The 26,750-nt window shown below is 28.1% G+C and overlaps 1 protein-coding gene and 1 long non-coding RNA gene across 4 annotated transcripts; both read left to right on the forward strand.

Annotated features, from left to right (window-relative positions):
• Window positions 1–10,397: 10,397 nt before the first annotated feature.
• LOC105679006 (uncharacterized) lies at window positions 10,398–13,876 on the forward strand. Of its 3 annotated transcripts, XM_067348699.1 has the most exons (3): window positions 10,476–10,793; window positions 10,867–11,622; window positions 11,770–13,874. In XM_067348699.1, the coding sequence occupies exons 2-3, from the start codon at window positions 10,911–10,913 to the stop codon at window positions 11,778–11,780; spliced, it is 723 nt and encodes a 240-aa protein (XP_067204800.1). In that variant the 5' UTR covers window positions 10,476–10,793; window positions 10,867–10,910; the 3' UTR covers window positions 11,781–13,874. The 3 variants fall into 3 exon arrangements, with proteins under 3 accessions (XP_012234199.1, XP_012234198.1, XP_067204800.1); XM_012378776.2 differs by having other exon boundaries at window positions 10,398–11,632; window positions 11,770–13,876; XM_012378775.2 differs by having other exon boundaries at window positions 10,416–11,622; window positions 11,770–13,864.
• Window positions 13,877–14,294: 418 nt separating this feature from the next.
• On the forward strand, window positions 14,295–21,520 carry LOC136998044 (uncharacterized). Its single transcript, XR_010888622.1, has 2 exons — window positions 14,295–19,279; window positions 19,448–21,520. It is a non-coding gene; the product is annotated as an uncharacterized lncRNA (long non-coding RNA).
• Window positions 21,521–26,750: the final 5,230 nt, after the last annotated feature.

Genomic DNA, 26,750 nt, shown 5'->3' on the forward strand with positions numbered 1-26,750 from the left:
TTTTGCAGTTATTATACTTAGCCTTTTAAATTAATAATACTTTCAGTAAATAAAAAAGATTAATTTCTCATTAACAAAATGTATGCTGTAACATATGTAAGACGATTTCTTTATACAATTGAAAAATATTTAAAACAAATGCTTATTGTATCATTTGGCTATTTTCATAATAATTTTTAATTTATTTATTTAATAACACAATCAGAAGCTAACGTCTATCAAATAAATTTGATAATAATACAAGATTTTTCAAATGTTTGTAGCTATCAAAAATCTGAAAAAACAAAAAATTATAACAACACAACTTTTTAATTATTATAATTCAAAATATAATTGAAAAAATTAAAACAATTCGAACAATATTTAAATTAATTGTATTTTAAAGGTTATAATTATTTATGATTAAAGATATAAATTGCGATCATGACACTTCATAAAACTAAAACTTAAAGACATTGAAAACATAATGTAAGCAAATGTATGAATAATGCATTAATTCTCTAAAGTATTACAAGTATCTATAAAATTGCGTCATTTTATTATTTTAATATTACGCTTATGTAAAATTTTTTAGATCACTTGTTTAATACTATCAATGCTTGCATGATTCAGTTTGCGGTACATAATTTTGAATATGGACATAACGCATTTTCAATTCATAGTAATTTAATTAAATTAATAGTATTATTATAATTAGACTGAGTGAGAATGTTAATACATGACATGTAACAATTGTTATACTTAAAATACATATGCATAAAAGAAAAACACTTTATTTTATTATTTTATAGAAAAATATTTAGTTTGCCTACAGAAAGTAAAAAAAATTTAACCCACATATAACTGTAAGTAGCAGCAAAAAAAAGCAAAATTTTATTTTGCATGCAATTTACAATGGCAATAGTTATTTAAAATTATCATAAATTTATTTAATAAATATAGCTTTTTAATTTAATATATTAATCATAATTTTATTACATGAGCTGGCAAAACTAAAAGTTAGAATTTAATACCCGCAATTATTATTTACATCATATAGAAAAACCACAGACGTTTCGGCCTTGGGCTTAAGCCATCATCAGTGTGGAATGTAAACAAACAATTTTTCGATAATCGATCTAAAAGTCACAACGTAACGCCTTTTAAAAATTTTACATTTAACACCATTTGATACATATTTAAGATTGATTTCAAACGCAATTCCTTTGATTATATAATTTTTATTGTTGTCTATATATTCCGATTTTTTGATTTCGAGATTGAAACGCAAAATCGTATTTTCTTAATTTGATTTCTTTATAGTCAATACTCTAATGTCTAATTAAAATTAAGACGATATTGACCGCACCAATGTTTCTAATGTTTCTTAATTACATTACGTTGATTAAAAAGTGTTCAGAAAGCGTCACCTCATTTTCCGCAACTAGTGACAGTAGTTGTTCAGAATCCTCAGTGAATACAATGTTATAAAATGAAGTTGAGTGAGTAAGAATATAAAGACGTTACGGAAAATGAGACGATGCATTTTGAACACTTCTTTATAAACATAATGTAATTCAAACACACTGAAAACATTGGTGCAGTCAATATGGTTTCAATTTTAATTAGCAACGGCATCAGAGTACATAACTATAAAGAAATCAAATTAAGAAAAACGGTTTCACGTTCCAACCTCGAAATTAAAAAATCTGAAAATATAGACAACAATAGAAAACTATATAACCAAAGAAGTTGCGTTTGAGATCAATCTTATATATGTATCAAATAACGTTAAATGTAAAATTTTTAAAAGGCGCTGCGTTGTAACTTCTAGATCGTTTATCGAAAAATTGTTTGTTTATTTTCCACACTGAAAATGGCCTAAGCCCAAGGCCGGAACGTCTGTGGTTTTTCTATATAATGTAAATCAGTGCTTGGAATTATCTCAGCATTTCAGCCGATTCTCGTAGTTGATGCCTTTCTTATTTTTACCACGCGCACATGAGCCGTTAGAATCAGTGCCATCGAGTGTCGAGAAAGGCACTATCCAATTAATGATTAGATTCGTCTCCCTTTGTTATTAATATTTAAAAAATGTAATAAAAATAGTTTTTTTTAATTTTTAAATTTATTATGGAAATATTCCATTAGATTTCCACGTCAGATAATATTGTTAATGCATCTTTTTTAGAGTAGTTTTTTTAGTAGATTTGGGGAACATTTTAAAAATTTTAATAGTAAAACTAGCAGAATTTAATCATTGATTGGACAGTGCCGCTCCTGATGCTCGTCAAGGTCAGTCCTAGCGCTGAAGCGCGCTCGGTAAGGAGAAGAAAAAAAGCGTCATTCACGAAAATCGGCTGAACTGCAGAGAAAATTCAAAGCACTGATGTAAATAATTGCGAGCATTAAATTCTTACTTTTAACCCCACCAACTTATGTAATAAAATTATAATTAATTATTTAAAAGTTTACGAAAAAATATAAGTTAAAACGTATGGAATTACACCAGTTTTTCGACTTAAATATATACATGAGCACTAGTCGGAAACGTTATATTATTATAAGAAACAACAATATATATATATATACACAATTAATGTTAAAAATGTTAGCATAAAAAATTAAACTTCTATTTTTGGATTGTAAATTTACAAACATGTAGTAAATTACACCTATAAATGTCGGTCTCAATATTATCCACAATAATTATTATAAATTTACACAACAGTATCTTACAGTGTAAATTGTCGCTATATTCGTGCTGAAGATCATTGTGTATTTGCAAAATGTAATGTTGCCGACATAGCATTTGGCTTAAAAGACCAAAATGTTTCCGATTAGATGCGGCGCAAGTTGAATAAATGATGGACAAAATAAACAATAAGTCACCGCATACACTTCAAGCACAAATTAAAATAAATTTTTGTGTGGGACGTTATAAAACGTTACATTTATTGTATACAAAAAAAACTCCATTTACATTACTATGTGTAAAATTGTCATTATTATACTGTGGAGTATGCGCGATAAATTACGCGTAATTTAGCAGTAAAGTGTAAACAACGCGATAAAGTCACTAAAGGCCAATTGAACGTTTAAGCAGAATTCGTAACAAATTATGGCAATTATACAATGGCCTAGTTGCACAACGCATGGAGTAAGAATCTTTCAAGTCGCGGCGTGCAGGCAATTGATCAGCAAAGGAAATGTAGTAAAGATAAGGTAATCAAAGATAACTTACGTCTCCGACGAGGAACACTTCGCGACATGCATGGAACGAGTGACCTCTGAGTCGACGCGCGAAATGTTCGATCAGCACGTCGCTGAATGCACGGCGATAATCACTGTACACCAGTGCTAATTGCGATAGAAAAATAAATATAACAACGCGAGCCACTTAGTTGCAAAGTTTTATATTTGCGAAAATAGACTTTCTCGAAACTGCTTTCAAGACTGTTTCTCGAATATTCCATAAAGCAATAATTGTCGAATAATTATAAGCAATAAGAATTTGCATGAAATGTACCAAGTGCAGCAATGATTTAATTTGGTGCTCTATGCTGTGTTCGATATCGAAGCGATTTGTTTCATAAGTGATTTTAATATTTGAAATCGTACTTTGCTTACTTCAGAAATAATACGAAAATAAATACGTAAAAATTTTATAACATTAATATTAAGAAAAATCGTAAAAATGTTAGACAAAGTTCAACATAAATAAAAGCAAATCTTTTCACAATTTTCCTACAATCATTTTATGCGAGATTCAGTTTAAATCATTTTTCAAGTCAGATCATTTATTAAAAATGGAAAATTGCAGATAACATATTACAATTCAAATTTTCAGAGCAAAATGTATTAAAATTTAAATTACTTGATTGGTCTAATTTTAATCTGCTATTCGCAAACTCAGTCTTAAAAATTTAATACGGATTTATTGAAACGTAATACAAAAATCTTTTGTTAAGAAGATATTGAATTACAATTTTCTACATTTAAATTTTTTAAACATTATTCGCAAATGTAATACAAAGGAATGATAATATAACATTGTAAATTATGAAAATTGATCAGTGATTAGCTGCCAATTATGCATTTTTGTCTGCTAATTTTGTAAGTTAAGATTATATAAATATATTGCATAACATTCGGACAAAATATTTTATAGATACATATAAAGGTGTACTTTCATATTTCTGCAATCAACATACACTGAAAGGAAGATATGTGATATTTCGATTATAACTGCAATTTAATATAATCGCGATACTCATTTTAATAGAAATTGTTAGTATAATGTCAGTAATGTAATAACCTGATACGTATAATATTGCCACAAATAACCAACCATATAGTTAGAACACCTATGAAAATAATCTTGGTGCCAAAAAGCAATATAAATCATGATTACTGCTATTTTTCTTTTCTCTCACTGTATCAATTGCATTCATTAGAATACAATAAATTCGGCATACAAGAATCTTGGCATAGTAATTATTTATGATACAATTAATTAAATATATAATATTTCTTTAAACATTATTTGTTTTAAAGATCAGTTGTAACATGTCTTATACAGAATACCACTGCAAAGTGGCCGTGAGATGTCACCGCGTTTTTCGTTAACTGTTGGTTAGACTTGACCGACGTATCAATATTTACATTTAAAAGAAAATTATATCATATTTCTTCCTTTATTTTCTTTTATCGGACACTTTTCGGTATAAAGGCTCCTGTATGTAAGACACGTATTCAGTTATCTGCGTCTAGTCAGTTGAAACAGACACAATGTCAAAACTTATAACTAAAGGAAATGTGTTGGATTATTATGAAAAAATTCCCGAAAACAACACTCAATTAAAGTGCAAGTCGTGCGGATTAGATTATGTCTACTTCTATTATACATCTTTTATAGAACATTTACGTTCAAACAAACATAAAATATTTCATAGAAGCAGCAAAGAAAGACTTAAAAGATAAACCGGATATATATTATAATCCAGAATTGTCTGCATGTGACGTTTGTGGAGCTCCTGTTTTGCCTGAACATTTTTGCGATTACATCCGAAACTTATATCTTCCAGAACAAATGGCATATTATGAACCGATCAGGACTAAAGAGAAACATATGACACAAATTAGTGAATTTCATATATTTTGCTTATATGTAATTTGTCTTAAATTTATAAACTATGCTTATAATTTTATAAAGTACAACAATTTTATAAACTAACAATCGTCTCTTCGGTTCCGAGACAAAATTTGTTAAGATGTTATTCAGTTTAATTTTCATTTCTTACAATTCTCTGTGTATCTTGGTCGTACATGAAGTTTGAAAATTTATTGCACTTTAGGTAATTTAAATTTATTATGACTTTTTAGTTATTATTATATTATTAGAGATTTTCGAACTACAAATGATATTAATGTAATAATAATTATTGTTAAAATATAAGTATGTCAGTTTAAATTTTGCAATTATTATACTTAGCCTTTCGAATTGATAATGCTTTCAGTATAATAAAAAAATAAATTTGTCAATAACGAAATGCATGCTGTAACACATGTAAGACAATTTCCTTATAGAATTAAAAAAATATTCAAGACAAATGCTTATTGTATCATTTGGCTATTTTATTAATAATTTTTTATTCATTTGTTTAATAACCTAATCAGAAACTAACGTCTATCAGTTCAATTCAATAATCACACTAGATTTCTCAAATGTTTGTAGCTATCAAAAATCAGCAAAAACAAAATATTATAACGACACATCTTTTTAATGATTATAATTCAAAATATAATTTAAGAAATTAAAACGGTTCAAACGACTTTTAAATAATTGTGTTTAAAAATTTATAATTATTTATGATTAAAGATAGAAACTGCAATTATGCTACTTCATAAAACTAAAACTTAAACACATTAACAGCATAATGTAAGCAAATGTATAAATAATGTATTAATTCTCTAAAGTATTACAAGTATCTATAAAATTGCGTCATTTTATTATTATAATATTACGCTTATGTAAACTTTTGTAAATTACTTGCTTAATACTATCAATTTTTGCATGATGTTCTGTTTGTGGTACATAATTTTGAATATGGACATAACGCATTTTTCAATTCATAGTAATTTAATATAATTAATAGTATAATTATAATTAGACTGAATGTAAATGTTAACACATGGCATGTAATAATTATTGTCATACTTAAAATACATATGCATGAAAGAAAAACGCTTTATTTAATTATTCTATACAAAAACTTTTAGTATGCCTATAAAAAATAAAAAAATTTTGACCCACATATAACTTTAATTAGCAGTAAAAGGAAGTAAACTTTTAATTTGCTTGCAATTTAATTTTCAAAAAATTATTTTTTTTCGTGTATAAATTTTCAATGTTATGTTTATGTAATAAATTATTATAATGTTTTCGATATATGAAATGTTTCGCAATGTAAAAATTATATGTTTTTTTTTTTCATATTCTATTAGTAACATTTTGCTCTGAAGTAACACCCAAATTTGATGTTTTTTAAAATTCGATTTCTGCAAAATATTTAATCATTGTCCTCTATAAAAAATGCTGGATAGAATTTTCCAATTAACTCAAATGCTACCTGGTTTAATAAATTGTTTCGTAACGTTAATGATTATCTGATAATGTAATTGTGCAGTCTCTGCAGAGTAACAGTAAAACAGAGCCACGTTCTGGCACAGAGATTTTCCAATGGTAAGAAGGGTTTTCTGTTTTCTAGAAGAGATCCGCGAGACATTGCATTGTAAAAAAATTCGATAAACTTTACCATAACGCAAAGAAGATGTTACAGTACATGTTAAAGTAAAGTAATAACAAAAATTTATAAAATTTATTTCGAAAAATTACATGTTTTATTTGTGTGATCTGATTTAATATTCTTCCAATGACAATAAATTTCTTGTAAATTTTTCGAGTACCTTGCTAAATAAAATTAATTAGTCATTAAAAAAATGTTTTAATAAAACCGAAATAATATAAAATAAATAAAAAAATTAAAGTTAAATAATAACATTACAATAATAAAATATGTTATAAAATAAAAAATAGACAATGATAAATTTTGAATATGTGAATTACGTTAATGTTCTATTGGCTAAATATTAAAATTAATAGTATTATTAAAGATTTAATTTATTTTATTAAAATTATATTGTTACTATTTTACCGTATAGAACATAAAAATTAAAGTTTAATTAAAAATGAAACCAAAAGTACAACTGTAAAACGGCAATAATCATTTAAATTTGTCATATACTTATTTAATAAATATAACCCTTGAAACTGATACAGTAATACAGTAATCATAATTTTATTATATGAGCTGGTAGAGTTAAAAGCTAGAATACCCGCAATTATTATTTACATCATATAGAAAACCACAGACGTTTCGGCCTTGGGCATAAGCCATCTTCAGCGTGGAAAGTAAACAAACAGTTTTTCGATAAACGATCTAGAAGTCACAACGCAACGTCTTTTAAAAGTTTTACATTTAACACTACTTAATACATATTTAAGATTAATCTCAAACGCAATTCCGTTGGTTATATAATATCTATTGTTTATATTTTCCGATTTTTCAATCTTGAGGTTGGAGCGCAAAACCGTATTTTCATGATTTGATCTCTTTATGGTCATCTACTCTGATACCGTTGCTAATTAAAATTATGACCATATGGACTGCATCAATGTGTTCAATGTGTCTTAATTACATTACGTTTATTAAAAAGTGTCCAAAAAGCGTCACCTCATTTTTTGCAACTAGTGACACTAGTTGTTTAGAATCCTCAGTGAATACAATGTTATAAAATAAGGCTAGCTTGATGAGTAAGAATATGAAAACGTTACGAAAAATAAGATGACGCTTTTTGAACACTCTTTCTTTTTTTTTGGACACTCTTTGGTTTTAACAAATTATGAATATTTGCTAATAAATTCAATGATTTTAAAAAATAAATACAAAATTACACGGAAAAAATTTTATATAAAAGATTACTATAATAAAAGAAAATAAAGGTAAGTTTAAATGCTATCGCTATTATGTAAAAAACAGCAAAAATTTTTATAATTTCTTTATGATCCGCGACTACAGTCGTATATAATAATTTTTGATATAAAATTTTCCCCGTGTAGGACTAGCGCCGTCGATTGTCGAGAACGGCACTATCCAATTAATGATTAGATTCTTCTCCCTTTATTATTAATATTTAAAAAATGTAATAAAAGTAGTCTTTTTTAATTTTTAAATTTATTATGGAAATATTCTATTAGATTTCCACGTCAGATAATATTGCTGATGCATCCTTTTTAGAGTGGTTTCCAACATTTAAAAAATTTTAATAATAAATGGAAAAGAATTTATAATGATTAATTGGATAATGCCGCTTCTGACGTTCGGCGAAGCTGGTCCTAGCGTTGAGATGTACTCGGTAAGAAAAAGGAAGGAGGCGTCAATCACGAAAATTGGCTAAATGTCGGTCTCAATATTATCCACAATAATTATTATCAATTTTAGACAACAGTATTTTACAGTGTAAATTATCGCTAAATTCGTGCTGAAGATAATTGTGTATTTGCAAAATGTAAGGTTACCGACATAGCATTTGGTTTAAAAGACCAAAATGTTTCCGACTAGATACTGCGCAAGTTGAATATATAGTGGACAAAATAAACAATAATTCAACGCATACACTCAAAACACAAATTAAGATAAATTTTTGTGTGGAATGCTATAAATTATAATAACATTTACTGCACACAAAAAGAACTTTATTTACATTACTATGTGTAAAATTGTCTTTAATATACTGTTGAGTATGCGCAATGAATTACGTGCAATTTGGCAGGAAAACCACGTGATAAAGTCACCAAAGGCCAATTGAACGTTTAAGCAGAATTCGTAACAAATTATGACAATTATAGAATGGCATAGTCACACAACGCATGGAGTAAGCATCTTCCGAGTCACGGCGTGCAGACAATCGATCAGCAAAGGAAATGTAAAGATAAAGTAATCAAAGATAACTAACTAACAACGCCCCGACGAGCAACATTTCCCGAAATGCACAAAACAAGTGATCCCCGAGTCGACGCGCGAAATGTTCGATTAGCACGTCACTGACCACGGCGATAACCATTGTACAACAGTGCTAATTGCAAAAGAAAAAGAAAAATAACAACGCGAGCCACTCAGTTCCAAAGTTTTATATTCTTCTCGAATATTCCATGATGCAATATTTGTCGAATAATTATATGCAATAAGAATTTGCACAAGATATATCAAGTGTAACAATGATTCAATGCGGAGCTGTATGCTGTCTTTGATGCAATTTATTCCATAACTGATTTTAATATTTGAAATCTTACTTTGTTTATTTCAGAACTAAAACAAAGATAAATACGTATACATTTTTTAATATTGGAATTTACAAAAATCATGGAAATGTTAGGTAAAATTCAACATAAATAAAGGCAAATCTTTTTGCAATTTTTTCTGCAGCCGTATTATCCGAGATTAAGTTTGAAACATTTTTTAAGTCAGATTATTTATTAAAGATGGAAAATTGCAAATAACAGGTTACAATTCAAAGCAAAGTACATTAAAATTAAGATTGCTTGATTGGTCTAATTTTAATTTCCAATTCGTAAATTCAGCCTTTAAAATCTAGTCTGATACGGATTTATTGAAATTTAATACTAAAATATTTTATTAAGACATAATTGAATTACAATTTTATACATTTAAGTTTTTTAAACATTATTCTCAAATGTAATACAAAGGAATGATAATATAACATTGTAAATTATGAAAATTGATCAGTGATTAGCTGCCAATTATGCATTTTTGTCTGCTAATTTTGTAAGTTAAGATTATATAAATATATTGCATAACATTCGGACAAAATATTTTATAGATACATATAAAGATGCACTTTCATATTTCTGCAATCAACATACACTAAAAGAAAGATATGTGATATTTCGATTATAACTGCATTTTAATATAATCGCGATACTCATTTTAATAGAAATTGTTAGTATAATGTCAGCAATGTAATAACCTGATACGTATAATATTGCCACAAATAACCAACCATATAGTTAGAACATCTATGAAAATAATCTTGGTGCCAAAAAGCAATATAAATCATGACTACTGCTACTTTTCTTTTCTCTCAGTGTATCAATTGCATTTATCAGAATATCAATAAATTCAGCACACAAGGATTTCTTGGCATAGTAATTATTTAAGATACAGTTAATTAAATATATAATATTTCTTTAAACATTATTTGTTTTAAAGATCAGTTGTAACATGTCTTATACAGAATACCACTGCAAAGTGGCCGTGAGATGTCACCGCGTTTCTCGATAACTGTTGGTTAGACTTGACTGACGTATCAATATTTACATTTAACAGAAAACTATATCATATTTCTTTCTTTATTTCTCTCTATCGGACACTTTTCGGTATAAAGGCTTCTGTATGTAAGACTCGTATTCAGTTATCTGCGTCTAGTCGGTTGAAACAGACACAATGTCAGAATTTGTCTTAACCACAGTTAATGTGTTTGATTATTTTGAAAGAATTCCCGAAAACTACACTCAATTAAAGTGCAAGTCGTGCGGATCATATATTTCCTACTTTGGTTATCGAGGTTTTATAGCACATTTACGTTCAGTCAAACATTCAGAATATTTCAAAAAAACAGCAAAGAAAAACTTAAAAGATAAACCGGATATATATTACGATAGAGAAAAGCGTGTATGTATCGTTTGTAGAAGAACTGTTTTGCCTGAAGAATTTGACAATCACATCCACAACTTACATTTTCCAGAACAAGTGGCACATTATGAACCGATCAGGACTAAAGAGGAACATATGACACGAATTAGTGAGTTTATGGTGATATGCGAACTGAACAAATGTAATAGAGATATAAATCTTGAAATAGCACCAGCATTAAAGCTCCATTTAAGCAAAAAGCATTCGAACATATTAAAAAATGTGCAAACGGGCGAAATGCATGGGCCAAGTATGGTCACAAATAAGAAAGAACTATTGAACAATTACACATTACACATGCCTTATTTTCAAGCAAAATGCAAGTTTTGCGACAATTTTGTAGAATATTATATCAACATTGCAAAGTTTCGTCAACATTTAATAGGACATCATCCCGAAGTTAGTCGATACGAAGATGTTCCTAGAAACAAGGAATCCCCGTGGATACATTTCATGTATTATTCCGATACCAATGTACGATGTTATCGCTGCGATTATTTGCATACTGAGGTGATGGAAGAAGATTGGTTAAGAACACATATGGATATGTACCATAAGGAAGACGAAAACTCACCTTATTTTAACGAACACGTCAATGATTGGGCCTGGAAATACTGTGACACCATTGGAGAATTTCAAGTGCAATGTAAAATTTGTTCCGTTGAAGAAGAACTTGATATTGAAGTTTCAAAATTAAACGACCATTTTGCAAATACACATCTGAACAAGCCACCAAGTAGAAAAAGAGAATATGAAATAGCTGGACCGTCAGGAAGCCAATCACAGGAGAAAAAAAGTAAAGAACAACGTAAGTGACAGTAAGTTTTATTGTTAATAGAACTATATGCGTGCATATAATTAATTTTAACTTTGTCGAGTCGCGTTTAAGTAGAACAAATGCTAACAATAGCCAGATAACATTTTTCACAAGCAAATATTTAAAAATTTTATATAGGTTCATCGTAAGGTTAATGATGCTAACGGCGATCATGTAGCACGACAACCAGGCATCACGACAAAAGGCAATCTTGACTTTGGTAATTAAAACAATTTATAATATGTACAAAAAATAATGTATCTCAGACGTGTAATAATTCGTTTTACGTTTATAAAATTATAAATACGTTTATAAATTGACGTTTTATAACAAAGATGTAATTTCATTTTTGGAATTTATAAAATATATTTGATATATTTAATATATTTAATATATTTTGCTTATATGTAATTTGTCTTAAATTTATTAACTATGTTTATAATTTTATAAAGTACCACAATTTTATAAACTAACAATCGTCTCTTTGTTTCCGAGACAAAATGTGTTAAGATGTTATTCAGTTTAATTTTCATTTCTTACAATTCTCTGTGTATCTTAGTCGTACATGAAGTTTGAACATTTAATGCACTTTAGGTAATTTAAGTTTACTATGACTCTTTAGTTATTATTATATTATTAGAGGTTTTCGAACTACAAATAATATTAATGTAATAAGAATTATTGATAAAATATGAGTATGTTAGTTTAAATTTTGAAGTTATTATATTTTGCCTTTTAAATTGATAATACTTTCAGTATATCAAAAAAATTAATTTCTTATTAACGAAATATATGCTGTAACACATGTAAGACGATTTCTTTATACAATTGAAAAATATTCGAAACAAATGTTTATTGTATGATTTGACTATTTTCATAATAATTTTTAATTTATTTGTTTAATAACACAATCAGAAGCTAACGTCTATCAGATAAATTTGATAATGATACAAGATTCCTCAAATGTTTGTAGCTATTGAAAATCTGAAGAAACAAAAAATTATAACGACACAACTTTTTAATTATTATAATTCGAAATATAATTGAAGAAATTAAAACGACTCGAACGACATTTAAAGTAATTATGTTTTAAAGTTTATAATTAGTTATGATTAAAAATATAAATTGCGATCATGACACTTCATAAAACTAAAACTTAAATACATTGAGAGCATAATGTAAGCAAGTGTATAAATAATGCATTAATTCTTTAAAGTATTACAAGTATCTATAAAATTGCGTCATGTTATTATTTTAATACTACGCTTATGTAAAATTTTTTAGATTACTTGCTTAATACTATCAATGCTTGCATGATGTTCAGTTTGCGGTACATAATTTTAAATATGGACATAACGTATTTTTCAATTCATAGTAATTTAGTGCAATTAATAATACAATTATAATTAGACTGAGTGTGGATGTTAATACATGGCATGTAATTATTGTTATACTTAAAATACATATGCATGAAAGAAAAACGCATTATTTAATTATTTTATACAAAAGTATTTAATATGCCCATAGAAAATATAAAAATTTTGACCCACATATAATTTTAAGTAGCAGTAAAAGAAAGTAAAATTTTAATTTGCATGCAATTTAATTTTCAAAAAATTATTTTTTTTTGTGTATATTCTTTCAATATTATGCTTACGTAATAAATTATTATAATTTCCTCGATATATAAAATGTTTCGCAATGTAAAAATTAGATGTTATTTTTTTTCCATTTTCTATTAGTAACATTTTTCTCTGAAGTAACACAAAAAGTTGATTTTTTTTTAAACTCGATTTCTGCAAAATATTTAATCATTGTCCTGTTTAAAAAATGCTGGATATAATTTTTCAATTTACTCAAACGCTACCTGGTTTAATAAATTGTTTTGTAACGTTAATGATTATCTGATATTGTAATCGTGCAATCTTTGCAGAGTAATAGTAAAACAGAATCACGCTCTTGCACAGAGATTTTCAAATGATAGGAAGGGTTTCCTTGTTTCTAGTAAGGATCCGCTAGAGATTTTATTGTAGAAAACTTCGATAAATTTTACCATAACGGAAAAAAGATGTTACAGTACATGTTAAAGTAAAGTAATAACAAAAATTTATAGAATTATTTTCGAAAAATTACATGCTTTATGTGTGTAATCTGATTAAATATTTTTACAATGTCGATAAATTTTTTTTAAATTCTTCGAGCACCTTGTTAAATAAAATATACTAATAATTACAAAAGTATTTTCATAAAACCAAAATATTATTAAATAAATAAAAAAATAAAAGTTAGACAATAATAATAACATAATATTAATAGAATATGTAATTGGATAAAAAATAAACTTTGATAAATTTTAAATATGTGAATTATGCGAATGTCGTATTGGTTAAATATATATATTAAAATTAATTGTATTATTGAAAACTTAATTTATTTTATTAAAATTATATGTTTATTATCTTTCTGCATAAAAAATAAAAATTAAAGTTTAATTAAAAATAAAACCAAAAGTACAACTGTGAAATGGCAATAGTTATTTAAAATTATCATAAATTTTTTTAATAAATATAGCTTTTTAATTTAATACATTAATCATAATTTTATTACATAAGCTGGCAAAGCTGAAAGTTAGAATTTAATACCCGCAATTATTATTTACATCATATAGAAAAACCACGGACGTTTCGGCCTTGGGCTTAGGCCATCATCAGTGTGGAATGTAAACAAACAATATTTCGATAAACGATCTAGAAGTCACAACGCAACGCCTTTTAAAAATTTTACATTTAACCCCATTTGATATATATTTAAGTTTGATTTCAAACGTAATTCTTTTGATTATATAATTTTTATCGTTGTCTATATTTTCCGATTTTTTGATTTTGAGATTGAAACGCAAAATCGTATTTTTTTAATTTGATTTCTTTATATATCAATACTCTAATGCCTAATTAAAATTAAGAATTTTACATATTGACCGCACCAATGTTTTCAGTGTTTCTTAATTACATTACGTTGATTAAAAAGTGTCCAGAAAGCGTCACCTCATTTTCCGCAACTAGTGACAGTAGTTGTTCAGAATCCTCAGTGAATACAATGTTATAAAATAAAGCTGAGTGAGTAAGAATATGAAGACGTTACGGAAAATGAGACGATGCATTTTGAACTCTTTTTTATAAACATAATGTAATTCAAACACACTGAAAACATTGGTGCAGTCAATATGGTTTCAATTTTAATTAGCAACGGCATCAGAGTACATAACTATAAAGAAATCAAATTAAGAAAAATGGTTATACGTTCCAACCTCGAAATTGAAAAATCTGAAAATATAGACAACAATAGAAATTATATAACCAAAGAAATTGCGTTTGAGATCAATCTTATAAATGTATCAAATAACGTTAAATGTAAAATTTTTAAAAGGCGTTGCGTTGTAACTTCTAGATCGTTTATCGAAAAATTGTTTGTTTATTTTCCACATTGAAGATGGCTTAAGCCCAAGGCCGAAACGTCTGTGGTTTTTCTATATCATGTTAATTAGTGCTCGGAATTATCTTAGCATTTCAGCCGATTCTCGTAGTTGATGCCTTCTTTCTTCTTCTTACCGCGCGCACATGAGATGCTACAAGGACAAAATTTTATATTCAAAATTACTATGTACGGTAGTAACTGCGAACTATGAAGGAATTATAAAAATTTTTACTATGTTTTTCACATGTGAAACATAGTAAAAATTTTCGGTCCGCGACTTCATGGTTTGCGGTTACTGCCGTACATAGTAATTTTTGATATAAAATTTTTTCCGTGTTGGACCAGCGCCGTCGAGTGTCGAGAACGGCACTATCCAATTAATGATTAGATTCGTCTCCCTTTGCTATTAATATTTAAAAAATGTAATAAAAATAGTATTTTTTAATTTTTAAATTTATTATGGAAATATTCCATTAGATTTCCACGTCAGATAATATTGCTGATGCGTCCTTTTTAGAGTAATCTCCTCAGTAGATCTGGGGAACATTTAAAAAATTTTAATAATAAAACTAGCAGAATCTAATCATTGATTGGACAGTGCCGCTCCTGACGCTCGTCGAGGCCAGTCCTAGCGCTGAAGCGCGCTCGGTAAGGAGAAGAAAGAAAGCGTCTATCACGAAAATCGACTGAACTGCTGAGATAATTCAAAGCACTGATGTAAATAATTGCGAGTATTAAATTCTTACTTTTAACCTTACCAGCTTATGTAATAAAATTATAATTAGTCATTTAAATGATTACAAAAAAATATTTGGTAAAACACACGTTGGTACACGAGTTTCGACTTATTTATATATGCATAAAATTTTAAATATTGCATAAGCAATTTTATAATTGTTCTATATATACATATAATGTTTTAAGTTTTAGCATAACAAATTAAGTTTCTATCTTTGAATTGTAAATTGACATACATGTGGAAATTTACACCTATAAATGTCGATCTCAATATTATCCACAGTAATTATTATAAATTTACACAACAGTATTTTACAGTGTAAATCGTCGCTAAATTCGTGTTGAAAATCATTGTGTATTTGCAAAATGTAATTTTGCCGACATAGCATTCGGCTCAAAGAACCAAAATGTTTCCGACTAGATGCTGCGTAAGTTGAATGTATGATGAACAAAATAAATAATAATTCAACGCATACACTCAAAGCACAAATTAAAATAAATTCTTGTGTAGGACGTTATAAAATAACATTACATTTACTGCACACAAAAAGAACTCCATTTACATTACAATGTGTAAAATTGTCATTAACATACTGTGGAGTATGCGCAATCAATTACGTGTAATTTGGCAGGAAAGCCACGTGATAAAGTCACCAAAAGCCAACTGAACGTTTAAACAGAATTCGTAACAAATTATGACAATTATAAAATGGGATAGTCACACAACGCAATGAGTAAGCATTTTTCGAGTCGCGGCGTGCAAACAATCGATCAGCAAAGGAAATGTAGTAATGATAAAGTAATCAAAGATAACTAACTAACAACGCCCCGACGAGCAACAATTCCCGAAATGCACAAAACAAGTGATCCCCGAGTCGACGCGCGAAATGTTCGATCAGCACGTCACTGACCACGGCGATAACCATTGTACAACAGTGCTAATTGCGAAAGAAAAAGAAAAATAACAACGCGAGCCACTCAGCTCAAAGTCTTATATTTTCGAAAATAAGCATTCACGAAACCTCTGTTAAGTCTGCTTCTCGAATATTCCATAAAGCAATATTTGTCGAATAATTATATGCAATAAAAATTTGCACGAGATATATCAAGTGCAACAATGATTTAATGCAGTATGCTGTATGCTGTATGCTGTGTTTGATACCGATGCAATTTATTCCATAACTGATTTTAATATTTAAAATCGTACTTTGTTTACTTCAGAACTAAACAAAGATAAATACGTATAAATTTTTTTATATTGAAATTTACAAAAATCGTCGAAATGTTAGACAAAGTTCAACATAAATAAAGGCAAATCTTTTCGCAATTTTCCTGCAATTATTTTATGCGAGATTCAGTTCAAAACATTTTTCAAGTTAGATTATTTATTAAAAATAGAAAATTGCAGATAACATATTACAATTCAATTTTTCAGAGCAAAATGTATTAAAATTTAGATTACTTGATTGGTCTAATTTTAATCTGCAATTTGCAAACTCAGTCTTAAAAATTTAATACGGATTTATTAAAATGTAATACAAAAATCTTTTGTTGAGAAGATATTGAATTACAATTTTCTACATTTAAGTTTTTAAACATCACTTACAAGTGTAATACAGAGGAATGATAATATAACATTGGAAATTATGAAAATTTATTAGTGATTATGCTGCTGGTTAAGCACTTTTGTCTGCTAATGTTGTAAGTTAAAAATATATAAATATATTACATGATATTCGGACAAGATATTATATATATACATATAAAGACTTATTTTTATATTTTTGCAATCAACATACACTGAAAAAAAAGTGTGATATTTGGATTATAATTGCATTCTAATATAATTATTAATCGTAATACTCATTTTTATAGAAATTTTAAGTATAATGTCAGCAATGTAATAACCTATACTTATAGTATTGCCAAAAAATAATCAATCATATAGTTAGAACATCTATAAAAATATTCTTTGTGCCAAAAAGCAATATATATAATGATTATTGCTATTTTTCTTTTCTCTTAGTTTATCAATTGCATTTATCACAAAATCAATGAATTCGGCATTACAAGTATTTCTTTGATATAAAAATTACTTAAGATACAATTAATTAAATATATAATATTTCTTTAAACATTATTTGTTTTAAGGATCAGTTACAACATGTCTTATACAGAGTGTCACTGCTATGCAAAGTAGCCGTGAGATGTTACGGCGTCTCTCGATATTAGTTGGATAGATTTGAGCGACGTATCAATATTTACATTTAAAAGAAAACTATATTATGTTTCTTCCTTTACTTTCTTCTATCGACCACTTCTCGATATAAAGATTCCTGTATGTACAACTCGTATTCAGTTATCTGCGTCTAGTCAGTTGAAACAGACATAATGTCAGAATTTATCTTAACTAAAGCCAATGTGTGGAAGTATTTTAAAAAAATTTCCGGAAAGAAATTTACAGCAGAGTGCAAAAAGTGCAAAACAAATTTTCGATACATCAGGGATAGTAGTTTTGTAACGCATTTACATTCACTCAAACATGAAAAAGATTTCATCGAAGTAGCATTCAAAAACGTAATAGATAATCCGGATATACATTATTACAACTCAATATGGATGACATGTAACATTTGTGAAAATCACGTTTCGTATTTAGATTTTCGCTCTCACTTATCACAATCACATTCTCCAGAACAAATGGGATATTATGAAGCGATCAGGACTAAAGAAACATATATGACACAAATTTGTGATTTTGAGGCGAAGTGCGAACTGAAGAATTGTAATGAAACTATACTTCTTCAAATTGTACCAACATTAAAAAACCATTTAGAAAAAGAGCATGAGAACCAATTGCAAAATATTCAAACGGACACAACGCGTGTGCCAACTAAGGTCACAAATAAGGAAGAACTATTGAACAATTACACATTACTCACTGATCGTTTTCAAGCAAAATGCAACTTTTGCGACAATTTTGAAGGACATTATATCAACACTACAAAGTTTCATTTACATTTAAAAAGCCATCATCAGAACGTTCATTCATACGAAGATGCAAACAAAGGATTCCCGTGGAAATATTTCAAGTATTGTGACCAAAAAAAAAATTTACAATGTCTTCTCTGCAACAAGTTGCATACTGAACTGTTTAAAAAAAACTTAGAATGCCATATATTTTGGCACCATAAGCAAATATATGAAGCAACTCTTTATGACCAAAACAGCAGTGATATGGCCTGGAAATACTCTGACATCAGTGGAGATTTTCAAGTGCGATGTCGTCTTTGTTCCGAACAAACAAAACTTGATGTTGAATTAAAGGATTTAAATCACCATATTCAAAATACACATCTGAATAACCTACCAAGTACGAAAAGAGGATATGATGAAATAGCTGAAGCGTCAAAAAGCCAACCACAGAAAAAAAAAAGTAAGGGAAAAAATAAGTGACAGAACAATTTTATTGAAATTATTGTTAATACAATTACATGAGTGCATATAATTAATTTTGACCTTGTCAAATCGCGTTTTAGTAGAACAAATGTAAACAATAACCACAGAACTTGTTTCACAAGAAAATGTTTTTAATTTTATATAGGTTTATCGTAAGGTGAATGATGCTAACGGCGATCATGTAGCACGACAACCAGGCACCACGACAAAAGGCAATCATGACTTTGGTAATTGAAACAATTTATAACATGTATAGAAAATAATGTGTCTCTGACGTGTAATAATTCGTTTTATGCATATAAAATTATAAATACGTTTATAAATTGACGTTTTATAAGAAAAACTAAGTTTCATTTTTGGAATTTATGAAATATATTTGATATATTTAATATATTTGATATATTTTGCTTATATCTAATCTGTCTTAAATTTATAAACTATGCTTATAATTTTATAAAATAAAATAATTTTATAAATTAACAATCGACTCTTCAGTTCAAAAACAAAATTTATTAATAAGCTATTCAACACAATATTACAGTTTAATTTTTATTTCTTACAATTCTATGTGTATCTTGGTCGGACGTGTAGCCTGAACTTTTTTTAATTGTACTTTAGATAATTTAAATTTATTATTACTCCTTAATTATTTTTATATTACTACAGGTTTTTGAACTGTAATATTAATGTAATGATAATTATTGGTAAAATACGAGTATGTCAATTTAAATTTTGCAGTTATATCTTTCGAATTGAAAATGCTTTTAGTATAATAAAAAAATTAATTTATTATTAACAAAATGCAAGCTGTAACATATGTAAGACAATTTCTTTATAGAATTGAAAAATATTCAAGACAAATGCTTATTGTATCATTTGGCTATTTTATTAATAATTTTTTATTCATTTCAAAGTTTCTCAAATGTTTGTAACTATTGAAAATCTGTAAAAACAAAAAATTATAACGACACATCTTTTTAATTATTATGATTCAAAATATAATTGAAGAAATTAAAACGACTCGAATGACATGTAATTTAATTGTGTTTTAAAATTTATAATTATTTATGATTAAAGATATAAATTGCGATCATGACACTTCATAAAACTAAAACTTAAATACATTGAGAGCATAATGTAAGCAAGTGAATAAATAATGTATTAATTCTCTAAAGTATTACAAGTATCTATAAAATTGCGACATGTTATTATTTTAATATTACGCTTATGTAAAATTTTTAAGATTACTTGCTTAATACTATCAATGCTTGCATGATGTTCAGTTTGCGGTACATAATTTTGAATATGGACATAACGCATTTTCCAATTTACAGTAATTTAGTGTAATTTAATAGTATAATTATAATTAGACTGAATGTGGATGTTAATACATGGCATGTAATTATTGTTATACTTAAAATACATGTACATGAAAAAAAAAACGCATTATTTAATTATTTTATACAAAAATATTTAATATGCCCATAAAAAATATAAAAATTTTGACTCACATATAACTTTAAATAGCAGTAAGAGAAAGAAAAACTTTAATTTGCGCACAATTTAATTTTCAAAAAATTATTCTTCTTTGTGTTTAATCTTTCAATGTTATGCTTACGTAATAAATTATTATAATTTCCTCGATATATGAAATGTTTCGCAATATAAAAACTATATGTTATTTTTTTCTTCATATTCTATTAGTAACATTTTGTTCTGAAGTAACACAAAAAATTGATTTTTTTTTAAACTCGACTTCTGCGAAATATTTAATCATTGTCCTTTATAAAAAATGCTGGATTGAATTTATCAATTTACTCAAACGCTACCTGGTTTAATAAATTGTTTCGTAACGTTAATGATCATCTCATAATGTAATCGTGCAGTTTCTGCAGAGTAACAGTAAAACAGAATCACGCTCTTGCACAGAGATTTTCAAATGGTAAGAAGGGTTTCCTGCTTTCTAGTAAGGATCCGCGAGAGATTTCATTATAGAAAACTTCGATAAATTTTACCATAACGCAAAAAAAATGTTACAGTACATGTTAAAGTAAAGTAATAACAAAAATTTATAAAATTAATTTAAAAAAATTACATGCTTAATTTATGTAATTCAATTAAATATTTTTTCAATGACGATAAATTTCATTTAAATTTTTCGAGCATTTTGCTAAATAAAAAAACTAATCATTAAAAAAGTGTTTTCATAAAACCAAAATTGTATAAAATAAACAAAAAAATAAAAGTTAGACAATAATAATATTATATTAATAGAATATGTAATAAAATAAAAAATAAACATTAATAAATTTTGAATATGTAAATTATGTGAATGTCGTATTGGTTAAATATTAAAATTAATCGTGTTATTGAAAACTTAATTTATTTTATTAAAATTATATGTTTATTATCTTCAATATAAAAAATAAAAATTAAAGTTTAGTTAAAAATCAAATCAAAAGTACAACTGTGAAACGGCAATAGTTATTTGAAATTATCATAAATTAATTTAATAAATATAACTTTTTAATTTAATATATCAACCATAATTTTATTACATAAGCTGGCAAAGCTAAAAACTAAAATTTAATATCCGCAATTATTATTTACATCATATAGAAAAACCACAGACGTTTCGGCTTTGGGCTTAGGCCATCATCAGTGTGGAATGTAAACAATCTTTCGAAAAAAGATCTAAAAGTCACAACGCAACGCCTTTTAAAAATTATACATTTAACATCATTTGATACATATTTATGATTGATTTCAAACAATTTTCATTGATTATATAATTTCTATCGTTGTATTTATTTTCTGATTTTTTGATCTCGAGATTGAAACGCAAAACCGTATCTTCATAATTTGATTTTTTTATAGTCACTACTCTGATGAATAATTAAAATTAAGACCATATTGACCGCACCAATGTTTTCAGTGTTTCTCAATTACATTACGTTTATTAAAAAATGTCCAGAAAGCGTTACTTCATTTTTTGCAACTAGTGACAGTAGTTGTTTAGAATCCTCAGTGAATACAATGTTATAAAATGAAGTTGACTGATTGTGAGTAAGAATATGAAGACGTTACGGAGAATGAGGCGATGCATTTTGAACACTTTTTTATAAACATAATGTAATTCAAACACGCTGAAAACATTGGTGCGGTTAATATGGTTTCAATTTTAATTAGCAACGGCATCAGAATACATAACTGTAAAGGAATCAAATTAAGAAAACCGGTTTTACGTTCCAACCTCAAGATTGAAAAATATGAAAATATAGACAATAAAAATTAAATAACCAAAAAAATTGCGTTTGAAATCAATCTTAAATATGTATCAAATGGTGTTAAAGCAAAATTTTTAAAAGGCGTTACGTTGAAATTTTTAAATCGTTTATCGAAAAATTGTTTGTTTATTTTTCACACTGAAGATGGCATAAGGCCAAGGCCGAAACGATTGTGGTTTTTCTATATGATGTAAATCAGTGCTCGGAATTATCTTAGCATTTCAGCCGATTCTCGTAGTTGATGTCTCCTTTCCTCTTCTTACCGCGCGCACATGAAGTGCTACAAGGACAAAATTTTATATCCAAAATTACTATGTACGGTAGTAGATGCGGGCCATGAAAGAATTATAAAAATTTTTGTAGTACACGTGCGTCGAAAGTAGCCTATTACGCGCATGCTTTACGTGCGGAAAGTAGCCAATTTCACACGCAACATATTACCGCACGCTTCAAACTTATTACCGCACGCTTCCGGTTTATTACCGCACGCTTCCGGTTTATTACCGCACGCTTCCGCTTTATTACCGCACGCTTCACTTATTATTTCATTACAAAGCAACGCCATCTTGCAGCGCGATAGAAAATAAATAGCCATTACTTCTTCCCTGTCCCAAAGTCTAATCTCAATCGCTCTAATCTCAAAAACATTTCAGTCACATTTACCAACTGCACAATAACCAACGCCAACATATTTAGTACAGAAAAAAAAGACTAATTTATTTTATTAATTTAATTTTTTTTCATTATTGTTATTGTAGTTATTGCAGAAAAAATTTATTTTATTTAAGTATCAAATTCAAATATTTTATGTAATGTATAAATATTTTATTTTATTTTATTTTATTTTTATTTTATTTATTTTTTCATATTTTTTTATTTCTTTAACCAAAGAAAAAATAATTTAATTTATTTTATACTGTTTCTTTTTTATTGACTTGTAGACAAAATGACTAAATAAAATATTTTTTATATTTAATAAAGTTAATATCATATTGCGGGGGGCTCCGCCCCCCGCAGACCCCCCGCCGGGGGCTTCGCCCCTGGACCCCCACCAGGGGGCTTAGCCCCCTGGACCCCCTTCCCCTCCCTTCACTTCCACGTCTTATCATTACACTTACCCCGCACTTATACTACAAAATAGCATATGTATCACGTGCGGGATGGCAATTGCCAACTCGCCTTCGGCTCGTGCGACCATTCCCTCCCTACCCACTCGTGGGCAATTGCCAACTTCCCGCACTTGATACACAATATACTATTACTGTTTCTTACATGTGAAACATTGTAAAAATTTTCGGTCCGCGACTTCATGGTTTGCGGTTACTGTCGTGCATAGTAATTATTGATATAAAATTTTCCTCGTGTAGGACTAGCGCCGTCGAGTGTCGAGAACGGAACTATCCAATTAATGATTAGATTCTTCTCCCTTTGTTATTATTATTTAATAAATGTATTAAAAATAGTCTGTTTTAATTTTTAAATTTATTATGGAAATATTTCATTAGATTTTTACGTCAGATAATTTTGCTGATGCATCCTTTTTAGAGTGGTTTTTTCAGTAATCTGGGAAACATTTAAAAAATTTTAATAATAAAGGGAAAAGAATTTAATCATCAATTGGATAATGCCGCTTCTGACGTTCGGCGAAGCTGGTCGTAGCGTTGAGGTGTACTTGGTAAGAAGAAGAAAGGAGACGTCAATCACGAAAATTGGCTAAAATGTTGGTCTCAATATTATCCACAATAATTATTTTCAATTTTAGACAACAGTATTTTACAGTGTAAATTGTCGCTAAATTAGTGCTGAAGATTATTGTGTATTTGCAAAATGTAATGTTGCCGACATAGCATTCGGTTTAAAAGACCAAAATGTTTCCGACTAGATACTGCGCAAGTTGAATATATGGTGGACAAAATAAACAATAATTCAACGCATACACTCAAAGCACAAAATAAAATAAATTTTTGTGTGGGACGTTATACAATAAAATTACATTTACTGCACACAAAAAGAACGCCATTTACATTACTATGTGTAAAATTGTCATTAACATACTGTAGAGTATGCGCGATGAATTACGTGTAATTTGGCAGGAAAGCCAAGTGATAAAGTCACCAAAGGCCAACTAAACGTTTAAGCAGAATTTGTAACAAATTATGGCAATTATAAAATGGGATAGTCACACAACGCAAGGAGTAAGCATTTTTCGAGTCGCGGCGTGCAGACAATCGATCAGGAAAGGAAATGTAGTAATGATAAAGTAATCAAAGATAACTAACTAACAACGCCTCGACGAGCAACAATTTCCGAAATGCACAAAACAAGTGATCCCCGAGTCGACGCGCGAAATGTTCGATCAGCACGTCACTGACCACGGCGATAACCATTGTACAACAGTGCTAATTGCAAAAAAAAAAGAAAAATAACAACGCGAGCCACTCAGTTCCAAAGTTTTATATTCTTCTCGAATATTTCATTTCATCTACTACCCGCATCTACTACCGTACATAGTAATTTTGGATATAAAATTTTGTCCTTGTAGCACTTCATGTGCGCGCGGTAAGAAGAGGAAAGGAGACATCAACTACGAGAATCGGCTGAAATGCTAAGATAATTCCGAGCACTGATGAAGCAATATTTGTCGAATAAATATATGCAATAAGAATTTGCACAAGATATATCAAGTGCAACAATGATTTAATGCAGTGCTGTATGCTGTGTTTGTTGTAATTTATTCCATCACTGATTTTAATATTTGAAATCGTACTTTGTTTACTTCAGAACTAAAACAAAGATAAATATGTATAAATTTTTTAATATTAGAATTTACAAAAATCGTGGAAATGTTAGGTAAAATTCAACACAAATAAAAGCAAATCTTTTCATAATTTTTTCTGCAGCCGTATTATCCAAGATTAAGTTTAAAACATTTTTTAAGTCAGATTATTTATGAAAGATGAAAAATTGCAAATAACATATTATAATTCAATTTTTCACAGCAAAATTTATTAAAATTATGATTGTTTGATTGGTCTAATTTTAATTTCCAATTCGTAAATTCAGGCTTTAAAATCTAGTCTGATACGGATTTATTGAAATTTAATACTAAAATCTTTTATTGAGACATAATTGAATTACAATTTTATACATTTAAGTTTTTTAAACATTACTTGCAAATGTAATATAGGGGAATAATAATATAACATTGTAAATTATGAAAATTTATTATTGATTATGCTGCTGGTTAAGCACTTTTGTCTGCTAATTTTGTAAGTTAAGAATATATAAATATATTGCATAACATTCGGACAAAATATTTTATAGATACATATAAAGGTGTACTTTCATATTTCTACAATCAACATACATACACTGAAACAAAAGTGTGTAATATTTGGATAGTAACTGCATTCTAATATAATTATAATTGCAATACTCATTTTTATAGAAATTGTTAGTATAATGTTAGCAATGTAATAATCTTATACGTATAATGTTGCCAAAAATAACCAACCATATAGTTAGAACATGTATAGAAATATTCTTGCTGCCAAAAAGCAATATAAATAATGTTGAGATAAGTTCAGATATTTCAATATATAGCCAAACATCGTTAATTTATAATTCTCATACAAATAATATGCACACCTTTAATTGCGATACTATTTTAATTCTAACATTTCAATTTTGTAACATAAATTTAAAAAATATGTACTGAGAATGTTTGAATATCAACCGAAACGTTTATGATATCAAGAGACACGGTAGTGTCTCGCGCCAAGTTCACGCGCAGCGCAAGTCAAGAGACACGGTAGTGTCTCGCGCCAAGTTCACGCGCAGCGCAAGACCGACCGTGTATCTTTACGCGAGCCCGAAAGTTGAGACGAGCCGAGATTATCGGATCTCAATAACGGCTGGGCCGATTGAGTTGATAATAGGCTCAATCAATAGCGCATACCCAAATTATATAAGAAAAGTATGCTTGTTTTTACTGTAGGTGCTGTAGAAAAAAAGTTATAATAGTCCAAAGTCGAAATGTCTAAAATAATACGATAAAATGTCCAGCTAAAATGTCCAGTTTCCGATTTCTGACGTTAGGTGCGCTGATGGCGCTGAGAAGCCGCGCTGCGTGCGCTTAAGATTTGACATTTTTACATAACC

This window comes from Linepithema humile, chromosome 2 (assembly GCF_040581485.1).
Source record: "Linepithema humile isolate Giens D197 chromosome 2, Lhum_UNIL_v1.0, whole genome shotgun sequence".
NCBI classification, from domain to species: Eukaryota; Metazoa; Arthropoda; class Insecta; order Hymenoptera; family Formicidae; genus Linepithema; species Linepithema humile.

What these genes read in the sequence shown, in the direction of transcription:
- LOC105679006 (XM_012378775.2), top strand. Translation starts at nt 10,566, where the DNA reads ATGTCAGAATTTGTCTTAACCACAGTTAATGTGTTTGATTATTTTGAA.